General features: G+C 42.9%; 1 protein-coding gene across 18 annotated transcripts in view; it reads right to left on the bottom strand.

The window, feature by feature from the left end:
* The window catches only part of DLG1 (discs large MAGUK scaffold protein 1), a 231,411-nt gene that overhangs the window by 32,429 nt on the left and 171,398 nt on the right, over window positions 1–27,584 (bottom strand). For all 18 annotated transcript variants that reach the window (XM_063442744.1, XM_063442739.1, XM_063442748.1 and 15 more), the window contains 4 exons: window positions 26,539–26,641; window positions 18,953–19,067; window positions 16,323–16,499; window positions 12,390–12,459 (listed from right to left, as the gene is read on the bottom strand). In XM_063442744.1, the coding sequence (XP_063298814.1) occupies window positions 12,390–12,459; window positions 16,323–16,499; window positions 18,953–19,067; window positions 26,539–26,641 (465 nt within the window). The remainder of the gene's footprint in view (window positions 1–12,389; window positions 12,460–16,322; window positions 16,500–18,952; window positions 19,068–26,538; window positions 26,642–27,584) is intronic.

The raw sequence follows: 27,584 nt of genomic DNA on the forward strand, positions 1-27,584 counted from the left end.
CCCATGGCTCCCAGAGTCTCAGGGTCCCCATGGCTCCCAGAGTCTCAGGGTCCCCATGGCTCCCAGAGTCTCAGGGTCCCCATGGCTCCCAGAGTCTCAGGGTCCCCATGGCTCCCAGAGTCTCAGGGTCCCCATGGCTCCCAGAGTCTCAGGGTCCCCATGGCTCCCAGAGTCTCAGGGTCCCCATGGCTCCCAGAGTCTCAGGGTCCCCATGGCTCCCAGAGTCTCAGGGTCCCCATGGCTCCCAGAGTCTCAGGGTCCCCATGGCTCCCAGAGTCTCAGGGTCCCCATGGCTCCCAGAGTCTCAGGGTCCCCATGGCTCCCAGAGTCTCAGGGTCCCCATGGCTCCCAGAGTCTCAGGGTCCCCATGGCTCCCAGAGTCTCAGGGTCCCCATGGCTCCCAGAGTCTCAGGGTCCCCATGGCTCCCAGAGTCTCAGGGTCCCCATGGCTCCCAGAGTCTCAGGGTCCCCATGGCTCCCAGAGTCTCAGGGTCCCCATGGCTCCCAGAGTCTCAGGGTCCCCATGGCTCCCAGAGTCTCAGGGTCCCCATGGCTCCCAGAGTCTCAGGGTCCCCATGGCTCCCAGTCTCAGGGTCCCCATGGCTCCCAGAGTCTCAGGGTCCCCATGGCTCCCAGAGTCTCAGGGTCCCCATGGCTCCCAGAGTCTCAGGGTCCCCATGGCTCCCAGAGTCTCAGGGTCCCCATGGCTCCCAGAGTCTCAGGGTCCCCATGGCTCCCAGAGTCTCAGGGTCCCCATGGCTCCCAGAGTCTCAGTGTCCCCATGGCTCCCAGAGTCTCAGTGTCCCCATGGCTCCCAGAGTCTCAGTGTCCCCATGGCTCCCAGAGTCTCAGTGTCCCCATGGCTCCCAGAGTCTCAGTGTCCCCATGGCTCCCAGAGTCTCAGTGTCCCCATGGCTCCCAGAGTCTCAGTGTCCCCATGGCTCCCAGAGTCTCAGTGTCCCCATGGCTCCCAGAGTCTCAGTGTCCCCATGGCTCCCAGAGTCTCTGTGTCCCCATGGCTCCCAGAGTGTCTGTGTCCCCATGGCTCCCAGAGTGTCTGTGTCCCCATGGCTCCCAGAGTGTCTGTGTCCCCATGGCTCCCAGAGTGTCTGTGTCCCCATGGCTCCCAGAGTCTGTGTCCCCATGGCTCCCAGAGTCTGTGTCCCCATGGCTCCCAGAGTCTGTGTCCCCATGGCTCCCAGAGTCTGTGTCCCCATGGCTCCCAGAGTCTGTGTCCCCATGGCTCCCAGAGTCTGTGTCCCCATGGCTCCCAGAGTCTGTGTCCCCATGGCTCCCAGAGTCTCCCAGTGTCCTATAGTGACATGGGGACACAGACACTAGGGGACACTGTAGTGGCAAAGAGCGACATGGGGACACTGGGAGACATGGGGACACTGAGCAATCCATCTTTACAGCAGAATCAAACTAGTTTTTTTTGGCGATTTTGCCGAATTTTCCTTTTGTCACTCCTTGTGATTTACATCATGTGATGTCACATAATTACATAATTAGTTATGCAAACTAGTAAGGCCTGTATTTTTTCCCAAGAAAGGTGGCAACTCTTCACATACTCTTGCTTAAGTATGGAAACTTAAGAGGGATACATGGAAACAAAACCTGCGTGGACTAGCTGAAATGAAATTAGTTAAGGTAATGCTGACTTTGGTCTCTCTACCAGTGTGGCATGTTCCCTGTCTTCTACTCTGACTACCAGGGCCGCCATCAGAAATTCTGGGGCCCCTGACAAAGCACAAGGTCTGGGCCTCCCTTCCCTTCCCTCCCCCCAGGCCCGCCCACACCCTACCTAGTCCGATGACAATGATGCAGGACCGAATGTGGTGTGTATAGTGACAGTGAATTAGAATTTGTGTAATGGATGTAGTGTTTGTGTGTATTAGATACTGTTTGTGCAGTGAATGCAGAGTGTGTGTTTGTGTAGCAGATGCAGTGTGTATAATGAACGCAGAGTGTGTTTGAGTAGTGGATGTAGTGTGTGTACAGTGATGTAGTGTGTGTTTGTGTGTGTACTAGATGAAATGTGTTTGGTGGATGCAGTGTCTGTAGTGGATGTAGTGTGTGTATTAGACGCAGTGCCTGTGCATAGTGAATGCAGAGTGTTTCAATTTGTGGTGGATGTAGTGTGTGTACTGTGAATACAGGATGTTTGTGTAGTGGATGCTGTGTGTACAGTTAATGCAGAGTGTGTGTGTCAGTGGAGTGAATGCAGAGTGTGTGTGTCAGTGGAGTGAATGCAGAGTGTGTGTGTGTGTCAGTGGAGTGAATGCAGAGTGTGTGTGTGTGTCAGTGGAGTGAATGCAGAGTGTGTGTGTGTGTCAGTGGAGTGAATGCAGAGTGTGTGTGTGTGTGTCAGTGGAGTGAATGCAGAGTGTGTGTGTGTGTGTCAGTGGAGTGAATGCAGAGTGTGTGTGTGTGTGTCAGTGGAGTGAATGCAGAGTGTGTGTGTGTGTGTCAGTGGAGTGAATGCAGAGTGTGTGTGTGTGTGTCAGTGGAGTGAATGCAGAGTGTGTGTGTGTGTGTCAGTGGAGTGAATGCAGAGTGTGTGTGTGTGTGTCAGTGGAGTGAATGCAGAGTGTGTGTGTGTGTCAGTGGAGTGAATGCAGAGTGTGTGTGTGTGTGTCAGTGGAGTGAATGCAGAGTGTGTGTGTGTGTCAGTGGAGTGAATGCAGAGTGTGTGTGTGTGTCAGTGGAGTGAATGCAGAGTGTGTGTGTGTGTCAGTGGAGTGAATGCAGAGTGTGTGTGTGTGTCAGTGGAGTGAATGCAGAGTGTGTGTGTGTGTCAGTGGAGTGAATGCAGAGTGTGTGTGTGTGTCAGTGGAGTGAATGCAGAGTGTGTGTGTGTGTCAGTGGAGTGAATGCAGAGTGTGTGTGTGTCAGTGGAGTGAATGCAGAGTGTGTGTGTGTGTCAGTGGAGTGAATGCAGAGTGTGTGTGTGTGTCAGTGGAGTGAATGCAGAGTGTGTGTGTGTGTGTCAGTGGAGTGAATGCAGAGAGTGTGTGTGTGTCAGTGGAGTGAATGCAGAGAGTGTGTGTGTGTGTCAGTGGAGTGAATGCAGAGAGTGTGTGTGTGTGTCAGTGGAGTGAATGCAGAGTGTGTGTGTGTGTCAGTGGAGTGAATGCAGAGTGTGTGTGTGTGTCAGTGGAGTGAATGCAGAGTGTGTGTGTGTGTGTGTGTCAGTGGAGTGAATGCAGAGTGTGTGTGTGTGTGTCAGTGGAGTGAATGCAGAGTGTGTGTGTGTGTCAGTGGAGTGAATGCAGAGTGTGTGTGTGTGTCAGTGGAGTGAATGCAGAGTGTGTGTGTGTGTCAGTGGAGTGAATGCAGAGTGTGTGTGTGTGTCAGTGGAGTGAATGCAGAGTGTGTGTGTGTGTCAGTGGAGTGAATGCAGAGTGTGTGTGTGTGTCAGTGGAGTGAATGCAGAGTGTGTGTTCGGGTACAGTGAATGCAGAGTGTGTGTTCGGGTACAGTGAATGCAGAGTGTGTGTTCGGGTACAGTGAATGCAGAGTGTGTGTTCGGGTACAGTGAATGCAGAGTGTGTGTTCGGGTACAGTGAATGCAGAGTGTGTGTTCGGGTACAGTGAATGCAGAGTGTGTGTTCGGGTACAGTGAATGCAGAGTGTGTGTTCGGGTACAGTGAATGCAGAGTGTGTGTTCGGGTACAGTGAATGCAGAGTGTGTGTTCGGGTACAGTGAATGCAGAGTGTGTGTTCGGGTACAGTGAATGCAGAGTGTGTGTTCGGGTACAGTGAATGCAGAGTGTGTGTTCGGGTACAGTGAATGCAGAGTGTGTGTTCGGGTACAGTGAATGCAGAGTGTGTGTTCGGGTACAGTGAATGCAGAGTGTGTGTTCGGGTACAGTGAATGCAGAGTGTGTGTTCGGGTACAGTGAATGCAGAGTGTGTGTTCGGGTACAGTGAATGCAGAGTGTGTGTTCGGGTACAGTGAATGCAGAGTGTGTGTTCGGGTACAGTGAATGCAGAGTGTGTGTTCGGGTACAGTGAATGCAGAGTGTGTGTTCGGGTACAGTGAATGCAGAGTGTGTGTTCGGGTACAGTGAATGCAGAGTGTGTGTTCGGGTACAGTGAATGCAGAGTGTGTGTTCGGGTACAGTGAATGCAGAGTGTGTGTTCGGGTACAGTGAATGCAGAGTGTGTGTTCGGGTACAGTGAATGCAGAGTGTGTGTTCGGGTACAGTGAATGCAGAGTGTGTGTTGTACTAGTGTATGCAGGGTGTGCGCGTTGTGTTAGTATATGCACGTTGTGTTAGTGTATGCAGTATATGCGCGTTGTGTTAGTGTATGCAGTGTGTGTGCGTTGTGTTAGTGCATGCAGTGTGTGTGCATTGTGTTAGTGTATGCAGTGTGTGTGCGCGTTGTGTTAGTGTATGCAGTGTGTGCGCGTTGTGTTAGTGTATGCAGTGTGTGTGTAGTGTTAGTGAATGCAGTGTGTGTGTAAATGTGCAATCTGGGGGTGGAGGGGGAGGAAGGGGCATTTTTACATTAATTTTTTAATTTTATATTAAATTAATTAAATGTTTCTTCCCCCTCCCTGCTTCTTACCTGTGTCCAGGGAGGGGGGAGATTCCATCCCTGGTGGTCCGGTGGCATGGTGGAGCCCCCGGCTCCCTGTCACCGCAGAGGAGGCCCAGCACACTGCCTCTACTCTTCTCCTCTCTTCTAATAACTCTTGCGAGACCTGCGGCCTGCGGCCTAAGAGTTATTAGAAGAGAGGAAAAGAGAAGAGTATATTCGCTATCTATGTGTGCAGAAAGGGAAATCATCATGGTTGTCACCCCCTGATGGCGGCCCTGCTCACTACATCCACCTTTTCTCTGTCTCAGACTGTATACCAGGAGCTTCTGTCTGCTAGTAAGAAGGTAAGGAGACAAGTGGACATGTGAGTGCTAGGGAACAGTCCTTAGAAAGCATGAAGCGAGCGCATCATTAGACGCATTTATGCCAAGCTCAGGATACTGTTGGCCAGCATGCATTATTGAAAGGCAGCCTGACATGCATTCACGCCAGGCTAGCCTTCCAATTCTTTGGGCAGACTTGCCTCCTTTTGGGGCATGTTCGTCCCTTTCGGGAGTTCTGGTTACATGATCTGCGTCAGTGGCCCACCCTTTTACACCGCCCATTGACTTCCTGCTTCACTGGACACTGCTGGTAGGGGGTATGGATTTACTTGAAAGATGAAAGCATGAATTAGAGAAAGATTAGCATAGTTTAAGAGAATGAGTTTTCTTATAGCTGCATCCTATGAGTTTCCCTCCAGCAACATCTCCACCAGATACATAACGCCTGAGAGGTATGACTGTTTTAGTGTTTTGGTCGATAAGATTCTGTAATTAGGCCCATCATAATTGTCAGCACCAGGCCCACTGGGCTCTTAATCTGGTCCTGCCTCCACCTTTATACTTTTCCTGACTGGCCCAAACCCATGTAGGGCTATTCTCATTAAAAGTACACTTACATATTTTTCTAAGCCCTGCATTTTAAATGGAGCTAGAGCGGCACTAGAACCAGTCCCCCACCACAACTAGATGTGACTCGCACCTATGTCAAGGTCAAATAGACAATTCCCCAAGGCTGCTCATAAGTCTGTCCAGACAGCTGCTGCCCCACTTCATCTTTATGGTGCATTGCATGTGTTAATACTGTATATGTGTAGGTGAACTGTGTAAAAACACAAACAGTTTAAGCCACTCAAGTGAATCGTGAGTGCCATATTGTAAACTGAATGATTTCTCAATGGATGCCAATATGTTCTCATGCAGGGACAGCCTCAAAGGGAACTACCCACTGCCTTGAGTGTGGGTAATTGAACAGCAACTCCTCCTAGTATTTAATGACCTTACTGTTAATCAATGGCATCACAGTGATGCAGAGAAACGATTGACTGATATTAGCCTCAACAAAGCCACATTGTGCACATTTTCCTCTAAGACATAATTGTGCATAAATAAGAATGCAGAGCTGTGAAAAAAAGGGAAATAAAGGTTCACTGGGGCAACCGATAAGAGTTGGGCACGACAAATGGGGGCACGATGGCATCCCAACAGGAGCAGTGAGGCAACGGAGGAACCAGTGTGTCTGTGCATGTCACAGTCATCAGGAACATTCCACTGGTTTTCAAAGTAACTATATTTAGCCCATTGTCTTTTTAAATAGCCTACAAAGTACAAAAACATAAGATTTTTTAATTGTATTAATTTATTTTTTTAACAATCAGGACTAAAAAAGTAAAGAGGGCTTTGGATGTTTTAACACAAACATGTTTTAAGTGCATATGTTGTAAGTAACCGACTTCTAGTCACAGCTAACTGACTGGAAGCCTTAACTGTACTTTTAGATAAAGTAAAATTCTAAAGTTAGAACCATGTATTTTCAACCCAAACACGACAATGTTTAACTTTATAGTAATTTACATATGATAGTTGGCTGAAAAGAGAGTACAATTAAAGAAACACTCCAAACACTTCCTGCACATACTTGCTCAGAAACCTAATGATTTTGTAATACTCTCTTGAAATACAAACACCCCCCCTCTTCCCACGCCTGGGAAGAAGAAGTCACAGGAGTAAATTAATGCTCAAGCCAGTTGAAGTACTTGATTGGAATTATGCATGTGTTTTTACTTTTATTAATACATTATCTAAATAATGCATTCTATATTCCAAAAAAAAGGACATTCCTGTGCCAATTATAATTTATTGCTCAGCGTAATTCTGCTATACTAATTTATTGATCAGTTTTCCTACACATCTGTAGTTTAAATGGTTTGCATGCTCCTTGCAAAATCCTATTGGAAATATTTCTGAAGATAACCTTCACCTAACAATAACATATGAACTAAATGACGAAGTACCCTGATTAGTTTGTGATTATGTTTAGGGTTATCATATCCATCATGTTTTCAGAGACACCTATCATTTTGTCATATTTATACAAAAACCTTTAAAAGAGTTGCCCTGCAGTATGTATCATGCATAATCTGAAGGATTCTACATTGCCGAATTACTTAACCTTATGCACATTCTGAATTCTACATACTACAGGGCTACCCCTTTTGTGTGCAGTATATATATATATATATATATATATATATATAGTAAGTGCCCCTTAAAACATGGTGGCTCTGGTAACCCTAATTATGGAACACTTTCCAAGCATTACAGACTGTTCAACTTAAATGGCTCAGAGGAATTTCACTCTGCATGAGTATTCTTTAAATGGACTCCAAAGGGTCAATATAATTATGGCTTTCCGATTCTTTAATGTGTTTGCTCTACTTATGACTTTGTAGAGAGGAATGAAAATAATCTTAGGGAGTCTTGTACAATCCGCCATTTTCTCGGAGTAAACCTGCTTGCTGGAGCAAGATAGACGCTGGTACTTCCGAAAAGGAAAGAAATTGTAAAATTCTGTCCGTAAAAAATATCTTGTTTCCAAAAAGAAGGTAAAATTAAAAAGCAAAAAAAAAAACAAAACAAAAACATATCTTTGCACATCTTATATTGACCAGTCAGAATCACACTTAAAGTGTAACCCAGGGACAGAACAGGAGAAAACATTAAAAAATAAATAAATAAGCGAAGCAGAAACCACTTAAATGAGCAGTAACAAGTTTTGTGTTAGTGACGTTAGTTACCACCACACGCTCTATATTATAGTTAAAGGGACACTATAGCCACCAAAACAACTTTATTCTAATAAAGCAGTTTTCTTGTATAGAACATGCACCTGCAGTCTCACTGTTCAATTCTCTGTCATTTAGGAATTAAATCATTTTGTTTCTGAAACCCTAATTACAACCCCCTGCATGCGACTTACACAGCTTTCCTAAACATTTCCTGCAAAATGAGATCTAATGTTTAAACTTCCTTTATTGCACGTTCTGTTTAATTAAAAAAATTTAAAAAAAAAAATGTATATTCTCCTGCTCAGTTTATAGCCTTTTAATTCTGCAGGAGCCTCCTGTGTATGATTAAAGTTTAATTTACAGAGCAACCGATAAAAACTCTGTAAACATCTCATTGCAAATAAAGTAAACATCTCATTGAAAATAAAACCATTTTTTCATGAAGGATGTCAAGCAAAGCCAGGGAGAGAAAAAAAATTGAGATTCAACTTCTAAATAGGAGAGAATTTAACAGTAAGACTTCAGGGGCATGATCTATACACCAAAACCACGTTGTTAAGCTAAAGTTGTTTGATACCTAAAATTCCTTTAAGAAAAATAGAAAGGAAAAAAAAATAGGCAAGACGCACAAGCAGTAGAAATGCTTAGATCATATTAATGCCCAACTATTCAAAACTAATGACTACACAGATGTTTAGCCCAGATATGCTTTTTGCATGCAATGGCATGACATATCCTACCACAAACATAACTGAAGTTTTAAGACTTATTTGCTTTAAAAGTGTGGGCTTTATGCGGACAATAGATGATAATCAGGAAAGACCCAAGTCCAGCAGTATGTTCATATTATATCTTTTAAACATTAGAAAGATGCATAAGCCAGGAGTAATGGGTGATTACGCAAGTACGGCAAAGCATCTTAATGCCTGGACATGAGCCCCTGCATTAAGGATAAAAAGTGTGATTTGTGAATATAGATGATCATGTGCAAACGTTGCCTTTGGGGAAAGGGAAGGTAAAATAAAACAAGTTGCATTGAAAAAGTTGTGGAGGAAATACCTACATAGGTGCCCACAATAGAAGTATAAATGCAGGAAAGAAAATGCAGTTCTAAATCAATGGCAAGCGTATATATAAATATATATTTTTTGTTTTGAAACTCATTCCATGCAGTTTTGAATGCTGTTTTAGGACACAGTATGTGCTTGCAAATGGTTATTCAGTTAAGAACAAGGATATCACAGCGTTATTTAGTTAAATAGTGTGCAGATTTTATCAGCACATGCATTCAATGCATTTACATGATAAATTAAAAATGAAAGGTGACAGGGTATCTAGCAATCCTATTTTTAAGTAGCTATTATTCTAACATGCATTGTCGTAATTGCGTGATGTAACATATCCTCCCAATCACATTTTCAAGCATTAAAACGTGCAGTTCTTAAACAACGGGTTCTGGAGGCATAATTAACCAAAAGACTTTCTGTCTTATGTTTTATATATGTCTCCAGAACCCTGAGGTGGCATTAATTTCTCCTTAAACACACTTTCACGTGTGCTTTAAAAGTAGTGTAATATAAAAGACACTGATCTATTAGTACATATTTTTAGGTTCAGTAAAGAGTAGGTGCCAATGTTTAGGAGATAGAGTTGTGTAGGGTGTTATTTTAGTATGGTTATATTACAGATTAAGGGGACGTTTTACTGTAAGGACAGCACTTATGACATTCTTGTACCAGTGCTACCTGAGATTAGCAAGAGTTGCAGTCCTGGGGAACAGCTACTTCAGCTGCGATAATTACAAAGACAGCAAGTGCCGTAAGGAGTGTAACTCTGTATATATATCCTAGTTATGCCCAAGATTAGATTGTACAGCGCTACAGAACTTGTTGGAGCTTTATAAATAATAATAATAATTAGGGCAGACTGCATACAGGTGATTTGTACATTATTACCAGTTTATTACGGTGAATAACTGCACAATGATGTCAATATTCTCGCAATATAACATTTTCCAGAGTATTGAAAGTCCAGGCCAGTAAAATATGTAGCAAGAAGGATAGCACTAAACGTCTTAACCTCTCCTTCTTGCTACACACACATATAACCAAGTATAATAAATACATTATTATTTAAAGGAACACTCCATTTAAAAAATTTCACACAAACCAAATTTTGTAGATATACAATTTAGTAGGTACAATCCCAAAGCAAAATTGCATAAAATATGTTTTGCAAGTTTTCTTTGGGGGTATATGAAAATTTTGCTTTCAATAGCTGCAGATCTAGCATCTGCAACTGGTACAAGCCCTTCCTTCTCAAATTCAGAGATTTTGAGGCCGTCCAGTCACAGACTTCTCAATGAGCTATATTACAGCTCAGTGCCAAGTCATTGCTAGGCAATGCCTCTTGTCTGCACTGAGTTTAGTTCCACTGAGCTGAACAAACCAAAAAGTTAAAAAATATATGTATTGTAGTTGGGGAGGGGCAACAAGATTCATAACAGTATGGCACATTTCAATTTAGCAACTTCAAGTGCTTTGTGTGTTCATTTAATAAAATGCATGTTTAATTAGTTAACAATGGTCTTTGTGATAAGTTAACTAGGGAGAAAAGGTGAAGGTTAATACAATAAAATACTCTAGCACCTTTCCTCCATGTTACTCAACTGCTTCCATAAAATTAACGAGATATGTACCTATTAAGTCTGTAATTTATTTCATTTGCTCAGCTGGGGGCCAAAACATGAAGTACTGCTCTATAGCTAAACATATGTTCATATTACTTACATTTGGTTTAATAGAGCAGTACCAACAAATATTGGTAAATTGTTTTCAGCCACCATTAATGCAATGAATGTCTAAGAACTGCACCTCTATGCATGAAATGCAGATGTGACACAGATAAGTCATGCAATTTAGAGCATGCAGTTAGGCTTTTTTTCTCCAACCTTCTACATTTTGTTTTAAAAAGAGATTACACAAAGAGTTACATAGAGCCATTCCAGGATTTTAACATTATTTTTAACACGTAAATGATTAGTGTAATTGGAAATATTCAAATGTTTGGAGGGAAGTTTATTAAAATGATTGCATCAGAGAAATGGCATCATTCAAGATCAGAATGATAAACAATTAGAATGCCAAAAAAAATAGAATTTGTTTAAATAAAATCAAATGTGTTAATGTGATAGGATACCATGACAATGCCTGTTAGAACACATGGATACATTCCCTCTGGCCCAGTGAGCATTCTTCAACACATTTAATCTACACTATATGGACAAAAATTGGGACACACCTCATATGGGTTGTTCTAAAGAGCTCAGTGAATTCAAGCGTAGTACTGTGATAGGATGCCACATTTGCAATAAGTCAGTTTGTAAAATTTTATCTCTGCTAGATTTTCCATGGTCAACTGTAAGTTATATTATTGGAAAGTTGAAGCATTTAGGAACAGCAGCAACTCAGACACTTAGTGGAAGACCACGTAAAGTCACATAGCATGGTCACAGAGTGCTGAGGCGCATTGTGTGTAAATGTCACCAAAGCTTTGCAGATTTCATAGCTGAAGAGTTCCAAACTTCCACTGGTAATATCACAAAAACTGTGCGGCGCAAGCTTCATGGAATGGGTTTCCATCGCCCAGCAACTGCATGCAACCCTTACATCACCTAGTTCAATGCCAGGCATCAAATCGGGTGGTGTAAAGCATGCAGTCACTGGACTCTGGAACAGTGGAAACGTGTTCTGTGGAGTGACGAAACATGCTTCTCTGTTTGGCAGTTTGATGGCCAAGTCTGGGTTTGGTGGTTGCCAAGAGAATGCTACCTGCCTGACTTCATGGTGCCAACTAAAAGGTTTGGTGGATGAGGGATAATGGTATGGGGCTGTTTTTCAGGGGTTAGACTAGGCCTTCTAATTCCAGTGAAGGGAAATCTTAATGCTTCAGCATACCAAGACATTTTGGACAATGCTATGCTTCCAACTTTGTGCGGAAAATTTAGGGAAATAATTTTTCTATTGAAGCATGACTGTGACCCAAAGCAAAGCAAGGTGAGTATGCAGGATGAGTATGCTGTGGAAGAACCAGACGGACCCGCACAGAGCCCTGACCTCTCCCCTTTAAACACCTTTGAGATGAACTAGAACGGAAATTGTGAGCCAGGACTTTTCGTCCAACACCATTGCCTGACCTCACAAATTCTCTATTGAATGAATGGACAAACATTTCCACAGAAACACTCCAAATTCTTGAGAAAAGCAAGAAGAGTGGAAGTGTTATAGCTGCAAGAGGGGTCAACTACATATTAAGGTCTATGAATTTAGAATGCAATGTAATAAAAGTTTTAGTTGGTGTAATGGTCAGTTGTCCCAATACATTTGTCCATATAGTGTAACAGTTTCAAATCCCATTTCTGGATTTTATGCCAATCTTAATCTTTAAGGATAGACAACAATTTTAGCTTCCCAAATGCAGATTGTTTTTTTTTTGTGCCAAAAACATATGTGAGGAAGGCTGAACTTGATGGACGCAAGTCTCTTTTCAGCTATGTAACTATATTGTAAGAGGATTTCTATCTGTATGTGTGTCAAGAAATGTATACTTCATTGAGTATCTATTTTTTTATTACCAATGTGTTTAATTTTTGTATCAAGTTAGAAAACGCACACTGGGCCCACAAAAGGAATAAGGACACCCATTTTAACATGCAATTTGTAGATAAACTCACCACTTTATCTCCTCTTGTTTTTGAATTAAATTTTACAGTCTTTAATCTTGCCCGTTCCTTCTTTTCAACTCTGAAAATAATGGCAAAACATAATCCAAAGTTAATATTAAAAAACTGAATCCTAAATACAAAATCACGAATGTCTACGGTCACAACAAAATGTTTTTCTCAATATCTGGAGACAGGGGGAGCTATAGTGCCAGAAATACAGCTTTGTATTCCAGGATTTAGGGATTACCTGGGTATGTATAAGGTGTTCTTTTTTTCTAAACACCTTAAACACACCTGGGTAATCCCTTAATCCTGGACTGTTAGGTGTGCTTTGAGGAGAGGGTTGAGGAACACTCCCTGGCACTACAGTATCCCTTTATTTTTTTCTTTCAAGAACTGAATTGGAGGAAGGTACATGTGGATCCTATATTTAAAAAGGGTTCACTTCTATGGCTAGGAAAGTATTTGGTTATTAAAAAACACCTTTTCACTGCTCTAACAGGGAGGCCGGTGACCTAAACAGCCTGTAGTGTCAGGAATATGTTTTTGTCAAGCTGGACAAAAGTGGTAAATGGTGTTCCTCAGGGCTCTGTTCTGGGATCCTATCTATTCAACATATTTATAAATGATCTTGAAATAGGCATTGAAAGTCATGTTTTAGTATGTGCTGATGACAAAACGCTGTATAATAATACAATGTGAGCTGGATATTTCTTTGCAGCAGAGGGATTTAGATAGATTGGGGGACTGGGCACTCAAATGGCAGATTAAATTCAATGTAGATAAATGGAAAGCTGCACTTCAGGACAAAAAATGCAAAAGCAACTTATACCCTAAATGGTAGTTAATTAGGGATAACCAGAGGCGGCTCTCTAATTAGGCGGTTTAGGCGGCCGCCTAAGGCCACGCGCTGGCTGGGGCCTGCGACTGCTTAAACCACCTGTGGGCAGAGTGTGTCAGGTCCTCGGTCAGTGACCGAGGACCTGACACCAGGAGGGGGCCCGGCGGCTTGCCCGGTATGCCGCCGGGTGCGAGGCCCCTCCTGGCTGCCCGGCCAGCCACCGCAGACACCGGTCTGCAGCTCCGCAGTGAGCAGAGCTGCAGACCATGTGTCTCGCGAAAACCGGCCAGAGTGTTGCCGCGGGTTACCACGGCAACGCTCTGATGGTCTTGCGAGATTACATGGTCTGCAGCTCTGCGGAGCTGCAGACCAGGAGCAGTGGCCACCAGACCACTGAACCACCAGGGACTAAAGGTAGGCTCTCTCACCCCCCACCACTCTCAGCCAGCCTCCTCAGCCTCCCCACCACCCTCAGCCTCCCCCCTCACTCTCACATCAACCCCCCCCCTCACTCTCACATCAACCCCCCCCTCACTCTCACATCAACCCCCCCCCCTCACTCTCACATCAACCCCCCCCCCTCACTCTCACATCAACCCCCCCCCTCACTCTCACATCAACCCCCCCCCTCACTCTCACATCAACCACCCCCCTCACTCTCACATCAACCACCCCCCTCACTCTCACATCAACCACCCCCCTCACTCTAACATCAACCCCCCCCCCTCACTCTCACATCAACCCCCCCCCTCACTCTCACATCAACCCCCCCCCTCACTCTCACATCAACCCCCCCCCTCACTCTCACATCAACCCCCCCCCTCACTCTCACATCAACCCCCCCCCCCTCACTCTCACATCAACCCCCCCCCCTCACATCAACCCCCCCCCCCTCACTCTCACATCACCCCCCCCCCTCACTCTCACATCACCCCCCCCCCTCACTCTCACATCACCCCCCCCCTCACTCTCACATCACCCCCCCCTCACTCTCACATCACCCCCCCCCCCTCTCTCTCACATCACCCCCCCCCCTCACTCTCACATCACCCCCCCCCCTCACTCTCACATCACCCCCCCCCCTCACTCTCACATCACCCCCCCCCTCACTCTCACATCACCCCCCCCTCACTCTCACATCACCCCCCCTCACTCTCACATCAACCCCCCCCTCACTCTCACATCAACCCCCCCTCACTCTCACATCAACCCCCCCCTCACTCTCACATCAACCCCCCCTCACTCTCACATCAACCCCCCCTCACTCTCACATCAACCCCCCCTCACTCTCACATCAACCCCCCCCTCACTCTCACATCAACCCCCCCTCACTCTCACATCAACCCCCCCCTCACTCTCACATCAACCCCCCCCTCACTCTCACATCAACCCCCCCCTCACTCTCACATCAACCCCCCCCCCCTCACTCTCACATCAACCCCCCCCCCCCTCTCTCACATCAACCCCCCCCTCACTCTCACATCAACCCCCCCCTCACTCTCACATCAACCCCCCTAACCCCCTCACCAACCCCCCCACCATCCTCCCCCTCCTTCTCACATCACATCAACCCCCCCTCACTCTCACATCACCCCCCCCTCCACTCTCACATCACCCCCCTTTCCCTCTCACCATCACCCCCCTTTCCCTCTCACCATCACCCCCCTTTCCCTCTCACCATCACCCCCCTTTCCCTCTCACCATCACCCCCCTTTCCCTCTCACCATCACCCCCCTTTCCCTCTCACCATCACCCCCCTTTCCCTCTCACCATCACCCCCCTTTCCCTCTCACCATCACCCCCCTTTCCCTCTCACCATCACCCCCCTATCCCTCTCACCATCACCCCCCTATCCCTCTCACCATCACCCCCCTATCCCTCTCACCATCACCCCCCTATCCCTCTCACCATCACCCCCCTATGCCTCTCACCATCACCCCCCTATGCCTCTCACCATCACCCCCCTATCCCTCTCACCATCACCCCCCTTTCCCTTTCCCTCTCACCATCACCCCCCTTTCCCTCTCACCATCACCCCCCTTTCCCTCTCACCATCACCCCCCTTTCCCTCTCACCATCACCCCCCTTTCCCTCTCACCATCACCCCCCTTTCCCTCTCACCATCACCCGCCATACACACAACACACTTCAGTCTCAGACAAAAACGCAAACATGCTCACAGAGACATACATTCTCACACACAAGGATACTCTCTGTCAGACACACTCTCAGGCACATACACAGGTAAACTGTGCATCAATGTGTATATGTGACTTTTTTGTTAGTGGGGCCTCATGTTTGAGTTTCGCCTAAGGCCTCAAAGTCTAGAGCCGCCTCTGGGGATAACTACACACAAGAAGGATTTGGGAATTGTTACAGACCACAAACTAGGCAACAATATGCAATGTCAATCAGCAGTTTCAAAGGCCACTAAGGTATTGTCATGTATAAAAAGAGGCATTCATTCTTAAGATTAAAATATATTTTTTCCTCTTTATAAATCAATGGAAAGACCACACCTTGAATATGTTGTGCAATTTTGGGCACCTGTTGTAAAGAAAGATATTATGGTACTAGAAAAAGTGCAGACACAGGCTACAAAATGAATAAAAAGAATGAAACGTGTTGGTTATTAAGAACGATTAACTATTTAAAATAGGTTTTGTTTAGAAAAACGGCACCTATGGGGGGTATATGATAAAATTATATACAAATATATTCAAGGCCAATACAAACTATTGTCTGGAAATCTATTCATAAACAGGACTATACGTAGGACACAAGGTCATGCATATAGACTGGAAGGAAGGACAAAGGATATCATGTTTAATATATGGGCTAACAGCTTCTTGATCCAAGGAGAGATCTCACATTGCCCCTTTGATCCAAGGAGAGATCTCACATTGCCCCTTCTTATTGATCCCTGAATATTATTATGTTAAACTTTCTGGTGCTGCACCCGCAACGGTTTATTTTTTGACTGAATCTTAAAATGTGTGAATTCAGAATACCCACTCTCAAACCCATCCAAATTAGAGGCTCTCTGAATTAATCTAACTACGCCTTGTACATTTAGGAAGACTTCTAAATGAACAGAATACCTGCGTTTGCTTGGAATTACACCAATTTCTTCACTTTCTCCATCAGGCGTAACTTGTCGTGCTTGCCACCATTCATCATCAGAAGCATTAACAACATGTAGAATATCACCAAACTTAAAGTTAAGCCCTTGACTGGGAAGGCCACTATCTTTAGTCTTGTCATAATCGAAGAGAGCCCTGAAGTGGATGAAAAGGAAAAACAAGTTATTAATTAAAAACAAGGTCACATATTTAGTGAGAGAACATATGACTTAAATTGCTAATTTAATAAAAGGCTTTGAAAGAGATTGATCTAAAGAAACTCAAAAGCGGAAACAATCTTAAAATATAAGCATGGTAATATTCTTTCTAAACTTTGCACAAAATCCATCAAAATGAAAACATCAAACTATGCTCATCTAAAGCTTAGCTAGATTTATAAACAAATAGTAAATAAATAAATAAAAAGCTGCTCCAGACAAAGCAATTCTACAAGGTGGCGTCTCCACAACTCTCCCAGAATACAATGCAAAATTAAGCAGACATCAGTGTTACATTTTCATATTTCTACTTCATATCCATGATCCAATGTTTTTGGCTCACTTCACAATACCCTATCATTTTAGAACACATTTTATGCCAATGCACTTTCCATAATTTCAATGAGCCAATACCATGCTGTTTTGCCAGTCAGATATTTGATAATTTACTTAAAGGAACACTCAAAGCAATACAACCAGTACATTGCACTTTAGTAGCTTTGGTACCTGGAATGCCCTTTAGAATGTAAGTAGTCAAACAAAGGTTTTAGAACATTTTGTCTTCTTAACCGGGGTCTCCACCACGCACTGCTCTCTGCTTCCACTATATCCACCAGAGAGCTGGAAACGGTCTTTCTGAGCTAAGCCCAGAGGTGCAGGGTTAGCTCACTGGCTGAAAGCAGTCAGCTCAGGGCACTCCTAGCACCATATCCACTACAGTGTGCTGAGTATTGCCTTAGACAGTGGGGATTATTTTTTGTCAATTCTTGATCACATAAACAACTTTAATAATGCTTAGACGATGTCTGGAATATTTCCAATTTTGAACCAAAGCTAGACCTATGTTGGCAAGCCAAATACATGGTGGGCACAAGTACTTGCAGTTTTTAAAACTGAGCTTTTTATGCCAATGCACAAAACTGAAAGTCGCTGTGAAAGATGGTTGAAAATATGTTTAGGAAATCTAAGTGACAACTGATAGAAACCATTATTTATAAATGAGATCGTGTCTGGTTCAGGATTCTTTGGAAGATGGCTTTTGATATGCTTAAATATCACAATTTTTAAATGACATACAATAAATTCAATAAAGTTTCAGTGGGTGGATTTTGTTATTTTTTGATTTCACTACAACTATAAACATTTAAAAAAAAAAAATCTTTTAGCTATGAAGCATATAAGTTAAATCTTATTGATCATTTAAATTTGGCTCTTGGCACATCAATAAATGAGTGTGACAAGAGAAATGAGAGACCTATGCAGCAGCCCCTTGTTACCTCACATAGGTCCAAATAAAAACCAGTTCAAATGGCGAGAGGGAACCTGTCTTGAGAAGGGACAGGCAGAGAAAGGAGTGTTTAAGGTTGTGCTGTCTTTTATATCTGGGGAGGGGGAGTTTGGGGGTGTTTGGATGTAACATTTAACCCAGTGGTTCACAAACTTTTTAGGTTCAAGGCGCCCTTTATATTTAAATATTTTTCCAAAACGCCCCAAGTCAAAAAATATTCTAGGTTGTAAATATGTACAAAGCAGCGGCATATACTGGACCCCTGTTCATTAGAAATGCTTGCCGTTCAAGCACAGACCCAGAACCTAATCTTGGGAGGGGCACTGGTAGACTTAGAGAAAATCCAGGCACAATAACCACTACAGCAGGTTGCAGTGGTTATGGTGCCAGTAGTGCCATAGTGCCCTCCCAGAGTAAGTAGTCAAACTGTTTAAGAACAGTTTGACAACTAACCTGGGACGTGCCAGGATAGGGGCAGTAGTGTGTGCGTGAGGGGTGCAGTGTGTTTGTGAAGGATGTTGTGTGTATGTGAGGCAGTTTGTGTGTGTGTGTGGGGGGAGGTTGTATGAGGGGTAATGTGTGTGTGGGGGGCAGGTTGTGTGAGGGGTAGTATGTGTGGGGTACAGTGTGTGTGAGAGTTCACTCTAGCAGGATTTGGAGTGGTAACTGCGGCAATGCTCTAATCTCGCAAGAGGAGAACCCGGCAGAGACTCTCCCGAATCCTTTCTCCCGCCCTCCCTCCCCTGCCGGCTGCAGCATTACACTTCTAGCGGGCCGGGAGATCTCTGATCTCCCCTCCGGTCCTGCAGGGACGGCAGGAAAGAGGAAGGCACGGTTCACGGTACTATGATCATTTGATCATAGTACCGGGAAAATATCTCGCGGGGCCCCTGTTTGCCCGCCACACAGTTTGGGAACCGCTGATTTAACAAATTCAAACTTCTGTGATAGGTGCTTCCTGTTCATTCAGAACACAAGAGTGAAAATCCCAGTGGGGTACTTTTGCTATTTGCATGAATAATTTTATTCCAGTTTCACATTTTAGAAAGTGGTGTTTAAACACAAAATAATCAAACTCTGCACCTACCCATTTATTTGCATACCTGACATATAATGATCTTTTCTGGCTTGTTCGAAGAGATCCAGATCCTGAGCTGATACTACTGTTCATCATCTGTTCCCTTAAATCGTGTATTTTTGCTTCAAATCTACTATATTCTATGGGGGAGAATAAATTAAAATTAATATAAAAAACAAAACAAAACAGAAGCTTAATATACTTCCTAATCTACATTAATTGAAAACTTATGTGAATTATGATAGCTTATAAAGTGCTAATAGGAAAAGTACTGTCATTCTCCAGTGACTGGTTAATAGTTTGAAAAGTCAGTGGAAAGAGGGGAAGGTTAGAGGAGAATAGGGAGCACACAGAATGGGTGCAAAGAACTATGTACAGGAAATGCAGGAGTAAAGGCAATAAGAAGAAGTTGGATTAGAGTAAAAGAGCATAACTCCCAAATGTCCCTACTTAGGGCCCAAATACCCATGTCCCTTTTTTCTATCATAATGTCCCTTTTTTTTCTAGGAGCTCATATCGTTGCAGTGTCTATGTAGAACAGAATACACAGAAATAATCCTTCCAGTGTCTTTCAAGTACAATAAATGTGTTTAGAAATCAGTCTGTGATATAAGATACATTCTAGCATTCACAATTAGTTGCATAAGATATTAGTATGTCATCTAAATTTTCTTAGAACAGCCCCACCCCCAAACAACCCAAAAATGAAAGTGTCTTTAAAAAAAAAAAAAAAAAAAAAAAAGAAGTTTCAAAGAGTACAATTGAAAGTCATGAAAAAATAAGTATAATTATTTAAATTCCTGATTTACTTTTAGGACTGGCTTTTTCAGGGAAGGTGTATACCCACAATACAAAACAATCAAATATTAAAAAGTCTAGGATACATGTGTTTAATTATACAAGCCAATGTGAGAAAGGATAGGTATCACAGGAGCATAGTCCAAGTATTTTGGAGGCTCCTAAAAACACTTTTACCTAATGAACAGCATAGATGTATTGAATATAATAAATAAATGGACGTGCAAGGTGTGACCTATACAGAATAGAATCTAATCTCTGCATGAGTAGTACTTATAAAATTGTGTTTTGCTTAGGTATTCAAGATCTTTGATTGAAGTGGTATTTTACTATTTGATTACCGCAATATACACAATGTTTAGAAGGTGAAATATAAAGCCACTGAAAATAACAGCTGAGTATTAACAAGTGATCTAGTGACCTTTAAAGTGGCACTTTTTTTTTACCCCCCTCACCCGACTCCTATACATTTAATTGTCCCCCTAGACCCGTCCCCTCCCCCATTTTATGTTTTTTTTATGGCTTAGTTTCTTCTCCAGATCTATGTCCTTGGTGCCCCAATCTTAGTGTTCCCGGGTTACATGTACTGCAGGCCCTTCATCTGCCCAAACTAGCTTGCGATGTAAATTCCCACACATGCCCAGTTGTAGACCTAGGCATTCCAATTTTTGTCTGAATTGCGGACCTACATATCAGCTGTACCTAATTGCAATTTGCGGTTCGTTCAGTTTATTACAAGGAGGGAGCTCCAAGTTGGCGACTCCCTCTTTGTTGTATTTAAAGTTGTGCTCCCCGCCACTTACTTAAATTCTCCCTCCTGCCCAGACTTGCTGTGTAAGAAAAGACTAGCAACTGGGTAGCAATCACTAATTTAATAAAGGGGACGTAATTCCATAGTGGGGCATCTATTAAAATAATTAACAGGACGGAGGGGGGGGGGGGGGGGGTCCCAAGCCCCTAGCCACTTACCAATAAACAAATAATAGTGGGTGTGGCAATACACTAAATACCTGAAAAATAAAATAAAATTATGCTTACCATTAGGTGTCTTTTTTCAGCCCCAAAAAAGGTAAAAAAAAATCCATAAAGTTGCATCAAACTATTAAAATAAAATAAAAGAAATAAAAAAAAAAAAGTCATCTTAACTTAGCGAGGGCTCCGCACAGACGGAGCTTTGCAGGACGCGAGAGGCTTATAAAGTCTACACAACAGGAAATTCGGAAAGGGTAAAGAAAGGCGATGTGAGAATACGGAAGAAAAAAAAAAAGTGAGTATGGTGGGAAAATGTTTGTAGATACAGGAAGTGGCAGTTACTTGAAGGGACACTATAGGCACTCAGACCACTTCAGAGGTCTGGAAGCACTATCCTAGGTCCCATAACCCTGCAAAAGTTATAGCAGTTTAAAAAACTGCAATAATTACCTTTCAGAGATAACTCCACCTCTAGTGGCTGTCACTAGGAGGACTTCCGGGCTGTTAGGTGGCTTTTTGGCCCAGTGTCACCCAAAATCCCATAGGAAAGCATTGTATAATGCTTTCCTACGGTAAAATCTTAATGTGAGCGCAGCTTTGCATTAGGGATCGACCGATATTGATTTTTTAGAGCCGATACCGATACCGATATTCTGTGAACTTTCAGGCCGATAGCCGATATAATTTGCCGATATTCTGTACATTTACCATTTTGGAAAATAAAAAACTATTTCTAAAGGTAAATGCACAAAATATACATGCCACGTGTAGTGGATGCAGTGTGTTTAGACAGGGGAGCTGTGTGTGTGTGTGTGTAGTGGATGCAGTGTGTGTAGTGGATGCAGTGTGTGTGTGTATATAATGCCGTGTGTTTGTATAGTGTGTGTGTGTGTATATAATGCAGTGAGTGTGTATATAATGCAGTGTGTTGTATAGTGTGTGTGCATATAATGCAGTGTGTTGTATAGTGTGTGTGTGCATATGATGCAGTGTGTTTGTATAGTGTGTGTGTGTGTATATGATGCAGTGTGTTTGTATAGTGTGTGTGTGTGTATATGATGCAGTGTGTTTGTATAGTGTGTGTGTGTGTGTATACGATGCAGTGTGTTTGTATAGTGTGTGTGTATACGATGCAGTGTGTTTGTATAGTGTGTGTGTATATAATGCAGTGTGTTTGTATAGTGTGTTTGTATAGTGTGTGTATATAATGCAGTGTGTGTTTGTAAAGTGTGTGTGTATATAATACAGTGTGTGTAGTGTGCATTATAAATACACACTATACAAACACACTGCATTATATATACACACACTATACAAACACACTGAATTATATACACAGTGTGTTTGTGTAGTGTATGTGTATAATAATAGTGTGTGTGTGAGGGGGCATTTTTTATTAAAATTTATATATATATTTTTAATTATCATTTATTTTTTGATGTCCCCCCTCCCTGCTTGTTGCCTTGCCAGGGAGGGGGATATGTTAATCCCTGGTGGTCCAGTGGCATTGGCTTAGCTGGGGGAGGGGAGGGGAGGGAAGTGGGGTGGGCAGCAAGCGTTTACTCACCACCCAGCAGCTCCTCCAGCTCCCCAGTGTAAATCTCGCGAGACCCGCGGCCGTCAGAGCTGGCCGCGGGTCTCGCGAGATTTACACTGGGGAGCTGGAGGAGCTGCTGGGAGGTGAGTAAACGCTTGCTGCCCGCCCCCCCAGGACCGCCGGGCTTGTAATGAGCCTGGCGGTCCTTGGAGGTATTATCGGCAATATCGGTATCCCTATTGGCCGTTACCGATATTGCCGAAAATACAGAATATCGGCCGATTATATCGGTAAAACCGATAATCGGTCGATCCCTACTTTGCATGCGTATTAGGTCTCCCCTGCTAGACTGACCCCTTCTAGGTACGTAGCGACTGGGAAAAGTTAAGTATGGCGTGACAGTGCCGCTTTAACAGACTTAATAAAGATAGCATGCAGAACTGTTTAATTGTACGAATTTACATCACTAAAAAAAATCATTAAAATTGAATTAATTTAGCTGTACATATAGAAAATCTAGTAGGGTTCTAGAGCAGTCAAGATCAAATGACGAAAGAAGAAAAAAAATTCTGACTGCTCCCTAGTGTTTCCATAGCAGCCCAATGCATCATACTGGGATGGAATACCTTTTAGTGCTAGGATATTCCAACAAATAAACTGCATATGAGACAGTCTCATTCACGTGTACGTTGCATTTTAGGTTAAAAGCACAACCAATTAAAAAGGGCTTCTGCCATACAAGCATTGTTTAGAAAATAAGTAGAACATAAAAAGGACAACATCCCAGTGACAATTTGCACTGCAGCCCCTGTGGACTATGTTTCCCACAATGCAAAGCCAAATTAAACATATTTTAGTAGCACATTTGCAAATATCAACATCTATAGGTGAAATAGTAAATAGAATAGATTTTATTTGAATTTTCTATGAATATTCTTATACTTTTAAGCTTTTTACAGAATTTGACTTGTAATTAAAGGGACACTATAGTCACCATAACAACTACAGCTTAATGTAGTTGCTCTGGTCAGTATAATTATCATATGCAGGCACAGAAAAGGCAGTCTTTACATTGCCCCTAGGGACATCTCCAAATGGCCACTCCTCAGAAGGCCACTGGAGGGGCTTCCTGGCTCAGTGCTGCACAGTTAGCCGCCCTGCTGTTCAGAGTCTCCACGCTCTGCATGGGGACGCTGAATTTTCCTCACAGAGATGTATTGATTCAATGCATCTCTATGAGGAGTTGCTGACTGGCCAAAACAGTTTGGCCTCGCCCCCTTTGGAGCAGCTAAAAACGGGCAATTCTGATGAGGTCCCAAGGAGGCGGGGCCAGCGCCGGCGGACCTGGGCGGTGCTGGAAATAAGGTGTGTTAAGGAGCTAAGGGAGGGGAGGGAGGCAAGCCACCTAAATGGTGGGTTTTGCACTATAGGGTCAGGATTACAGGTTTGTGTTCCAGACCCTATAGTGTTCCTTTAATTATGTGTTTATGGTTCTTTTTTTTTTCTATGTGATAATGTACAATTACAATAAAACTATATGCATAATGATTTTCAATTAAGTTTACTCAATCTAGGATATATAAATGTGTTTTGTTTTGCTTTGTGTATATGGATAACCCAACTACTTCAAGTCAGCCTTCTGAGCCAACACTACTGGGTATGAGCAGTGACACACTGCCTCTATTCTATACCTCTACTCTAGTTCCTTGGGTTTGCGAGATCCGAAGCATTGGCATAGTAACTGCAGCAACGCTCCAAGCTCGCTAGAGGAGAACCCGGTACGGTACTCTCCTTCCCCTGCCAGCTGCACAGCAAAGTGCCTGCGGGCCGGTGAGGGAGATCTGTGTTCTCCCCTCTGGTGCATGAAGACACACAGCAGGGCCATGGACTGTGTCGTTTTGAAGCTCCCTGCAAAAGTAACAACACCTGTTACAATGTTATGATAATAAACTGCCTGACTGCACAACTCCTTAGCATTTGACAAAGCTCCAGGGGTGGAAAGAAACACGTTATCCATGTGAGGTTAGACAAGATTGTGATAGAGGAAGAGCTGCTGAGCGGTTATATAGTTACAGAGAGCCTTCCAATGATTTTAATATTTGGTTTGTTTTAAATGTTTATAACCATACTTGAGAAATAATAAAGGCTTCACAAATTTCAATAGTCTCTGGCTGCAGCCCGGTTAATGCCTGGTGAATCCAACGAACTCAAGGAGCTTAATCCCTCCAAGACTCTTAGACCGAGAACGGCACACAATCCACTCAAATGCAGCGAGTTTGACACCATAACATTTTAGCTGATTATATGTTTTTAAAGTTGATAGATGTTCTGCACTAGATGTTCTTTTATTTGTCTTAAAGGCTCAACACAAAGAATTATGAAAGAATGCTTTATATAAGTGTGTGTGTGAGTGTGGTGTGGTGTGTGGTGTGTGTGGTGTGTGCCAACAATGATGTTGGTTTTCCTATATAAAAAAAAATATATTTTATTCATAATTAATGTCATTATGTATAGAGTAGCAAAATAAAGACCTGTTTGCCCTTAACCAAAACAAAAAAACAACAACAACAAAAACAACAAAATATAATATGCATGGGAGCGATTAATAATAAAAATCAGTCACTTTAAACACTCTCAGGATTATTCACTAAAGGGAGTACTGTCCGGTATTCTAAATTTAAGGTCAAAATAATCAAACTGGAAGCATAGCTGACAAACAGGATTTTAACATCCGCTAATGTGTGAACTTTTAGGCCGATAGCTGATAACTTAACGATACCGATATTCTGTACATTTACCATTTTGAAAAAAGAAAATTTCTACACAAATCTACTGTTTACTGAAAATGTTTTAATTTTTTTTTTTAGGAAAAATTTTTTATTAAGTGGTAAATGCACAAAATATACATGCCAGTCAGACTCCCTTCCCTGCCCCTTAGTGTTCCTTTCCCCTCACTGTCCCTTACTGTACCTCTCCCCTCCCTTCCCTGCCCTGCCCCTTAGTGGTCCTCTTACCTTCCCTCTCTCCATCTCTGTCCTTAAGTGTGTGCCCCTCCCCCTCCTTAGTGGCCCCGCCCCCTCCCTTGTGTGCCTCATCTTTCTTATAGCATGGAAGAGCGCAGCAGACTGTGGTACAGGCGCTTCATTTTCCTGTACACGCCCCAACTGCCAGGAAGTGCTCTCTCAGTGAGCATTTCCTGTCAGTCCGGCCGGGTAAAGCTCCTGTACCGCGGTCCGCTCTGCTCAACCAAGCTACACTGAGTGACTGGTAGAGGGGAGCACTGTGCGCTTCCTTCCTGCCGGTCATTTATTCTTGCGTCCCCGAGAGCCAGTGCACCCTCAGACAGCCGCCTGAAGGACGTGGCAGCCCTATGTACGCTGGGCCATCGCCGCCTCTCTCATTATTGGCACTATCGGTATCAATAATGGCAGATACGAATATGTGCCAAAACCTGGAATATCGGCTGAACAGATTATCGGTCTATCCCTAATTAACATAAACAATATATACTTATTTGCTGGCTTAAAATATGGCCCTTAAAAGTATAATATAGGCACCATATCAACTTGAGTTTATGGAAGCAGTTTTGGTGTATATATCATGCCAATGAGATATCACTGCTCAATTCTCTGCCATTTAGGAGTTAAATCACTTTAGGTTTGGTTTATGCAACCCTAGCCACAACTCTACTGGCTATGGCTCAGACAGCGTACATGAAAAACTTGCTCAATTTTTAATCAGAAGTTAACTTTCTTTAGAGGTTTTTATCTCCTGCTCTAATAAATAAAGTATGTGTTCAGGAAGGTTCTGCAAGTCACATATAAGGATGTGTGGCTAGGGCTGTATGAACAAATTGATTACATTCCTTAGATGGCAGAGAGATTGAGCAGTGAGACTGCAGGGGCATTATCTAAATACCAAAACTCGCATAATTTTAATGCCATGATATAGCCAACTTGCATAACATTTGAGTTATAATAATTCTCAAGTGGAAGCATCTCAGAATAATTTAATCATCTGGTTATATTTATTTTGTGTACTTTAACTTAAACAAATATGTATATAAAAACAATCATAGAAATGCATGCAGAAACAGGGCTAATGGCAGAGCTTTCAAAATAATTTTTAGGATTCCCTGCAAAGGTTTAACAGGAAAATATGTAAATGTTTAATAAACCTTTACTATATCCATTATCAAAACCCCTTTTTCCACAATATGATTTTTTTTTTTTACACTATATTGCTTGTAATATCAGTGCAATCCATTGAGAGAGATAGGACTAGTCGGCAACATTGGAGTTTACCTTCTGGACGGTATTGTGCAACGATGGTTACGGTTTGGCCAGCATTCTTCAAGGCTGTTGCTGCTTGTTCATGAGTGGCTGCTAGGAGATCAACACCATTGACCTGTAATCAAATAATATAAAATACAATACACAAGTTATAAATTAACCACAGAGCAAGCTGTAGAGCAGTGGCTCCCATACCCATGATCGCGACCCAAATGAAGGTCTCTAAGGATCCCCCAAAGTGTTGCAAGATCAGGGCCAGAACTTAAAGGTGTGCAACCTTTTGAACAGGGTGCACATTCCAAGGAAGAACGGTAGGATAGGGATGTGGGCAAGGAGGGGCACAGGGAACCGCTGTCAGGCTGCATTGCTGCCTCTTCACTCCGTCTCAGCAGCACTAGGGAGGAAATGATCTTACGTCACTTCTTCCCAGCATTCTATGGCATCCATGCAGGAAGGAGGAGGGAACATATATCACTAACACTATCAAAATAGTAACTGAAAATAAAGGGTGGATAAAATTAAATTATAGATTTTTATTTTATGCTAATGGTCTTGTACAGAGAAAGAAAAATTAAAACAACAACTAGTGTTTACAATTGTGTACCTGTGTGTGGAATTTGGGGTGTATGTGTTGGTATTTGTGAGTCATTATGTTAATGTGTCAATTTGTGAGTGATCAAGACCAATGCAAGGAACCTTCTGAATCCTCAGTGTGATCTGTGCTGTTCTCCATCAACATAAAGCCGATACTAGAAGAAGTCGTCCATAATATAATGAAACATCATGGTAGCCACTAAATGTTCACCAAGCCAAAACAATTCTGTGTTCAGAGTCGCAACCAAAATGTTTATGAAACATTGCTTAGACTGACCTTTTACATTGAACAATAATAATCAACTTGTGTAAAAAACAAATATAAAAATGATATTAAATATAAATGTGTGTGAGAGTAAAATATTAGACAGTGAAGTTGTAATTATCGCTGCATAAACCATTACTGAATTTTAGTAGCTGTCCTAATATTGGATTGCAAGTTACTTTTCGCTCGTAGAATGCTT

The sequence above is a fragment of the Pelobates fuscus genome, chromosome 2 (assembly GCF_036172605.1).
Source record: "Pelobates fuscus isolate aPelFus1 chromosome 2, aPelFus1.pri, whole genome shotgun sequence".
Taxonomy (NCBI): Eukaryota; Metazoa; Chordata; class Amphibia; order Anura; family Pelobatidae; genus Pelobates; species Pelobates fuscus.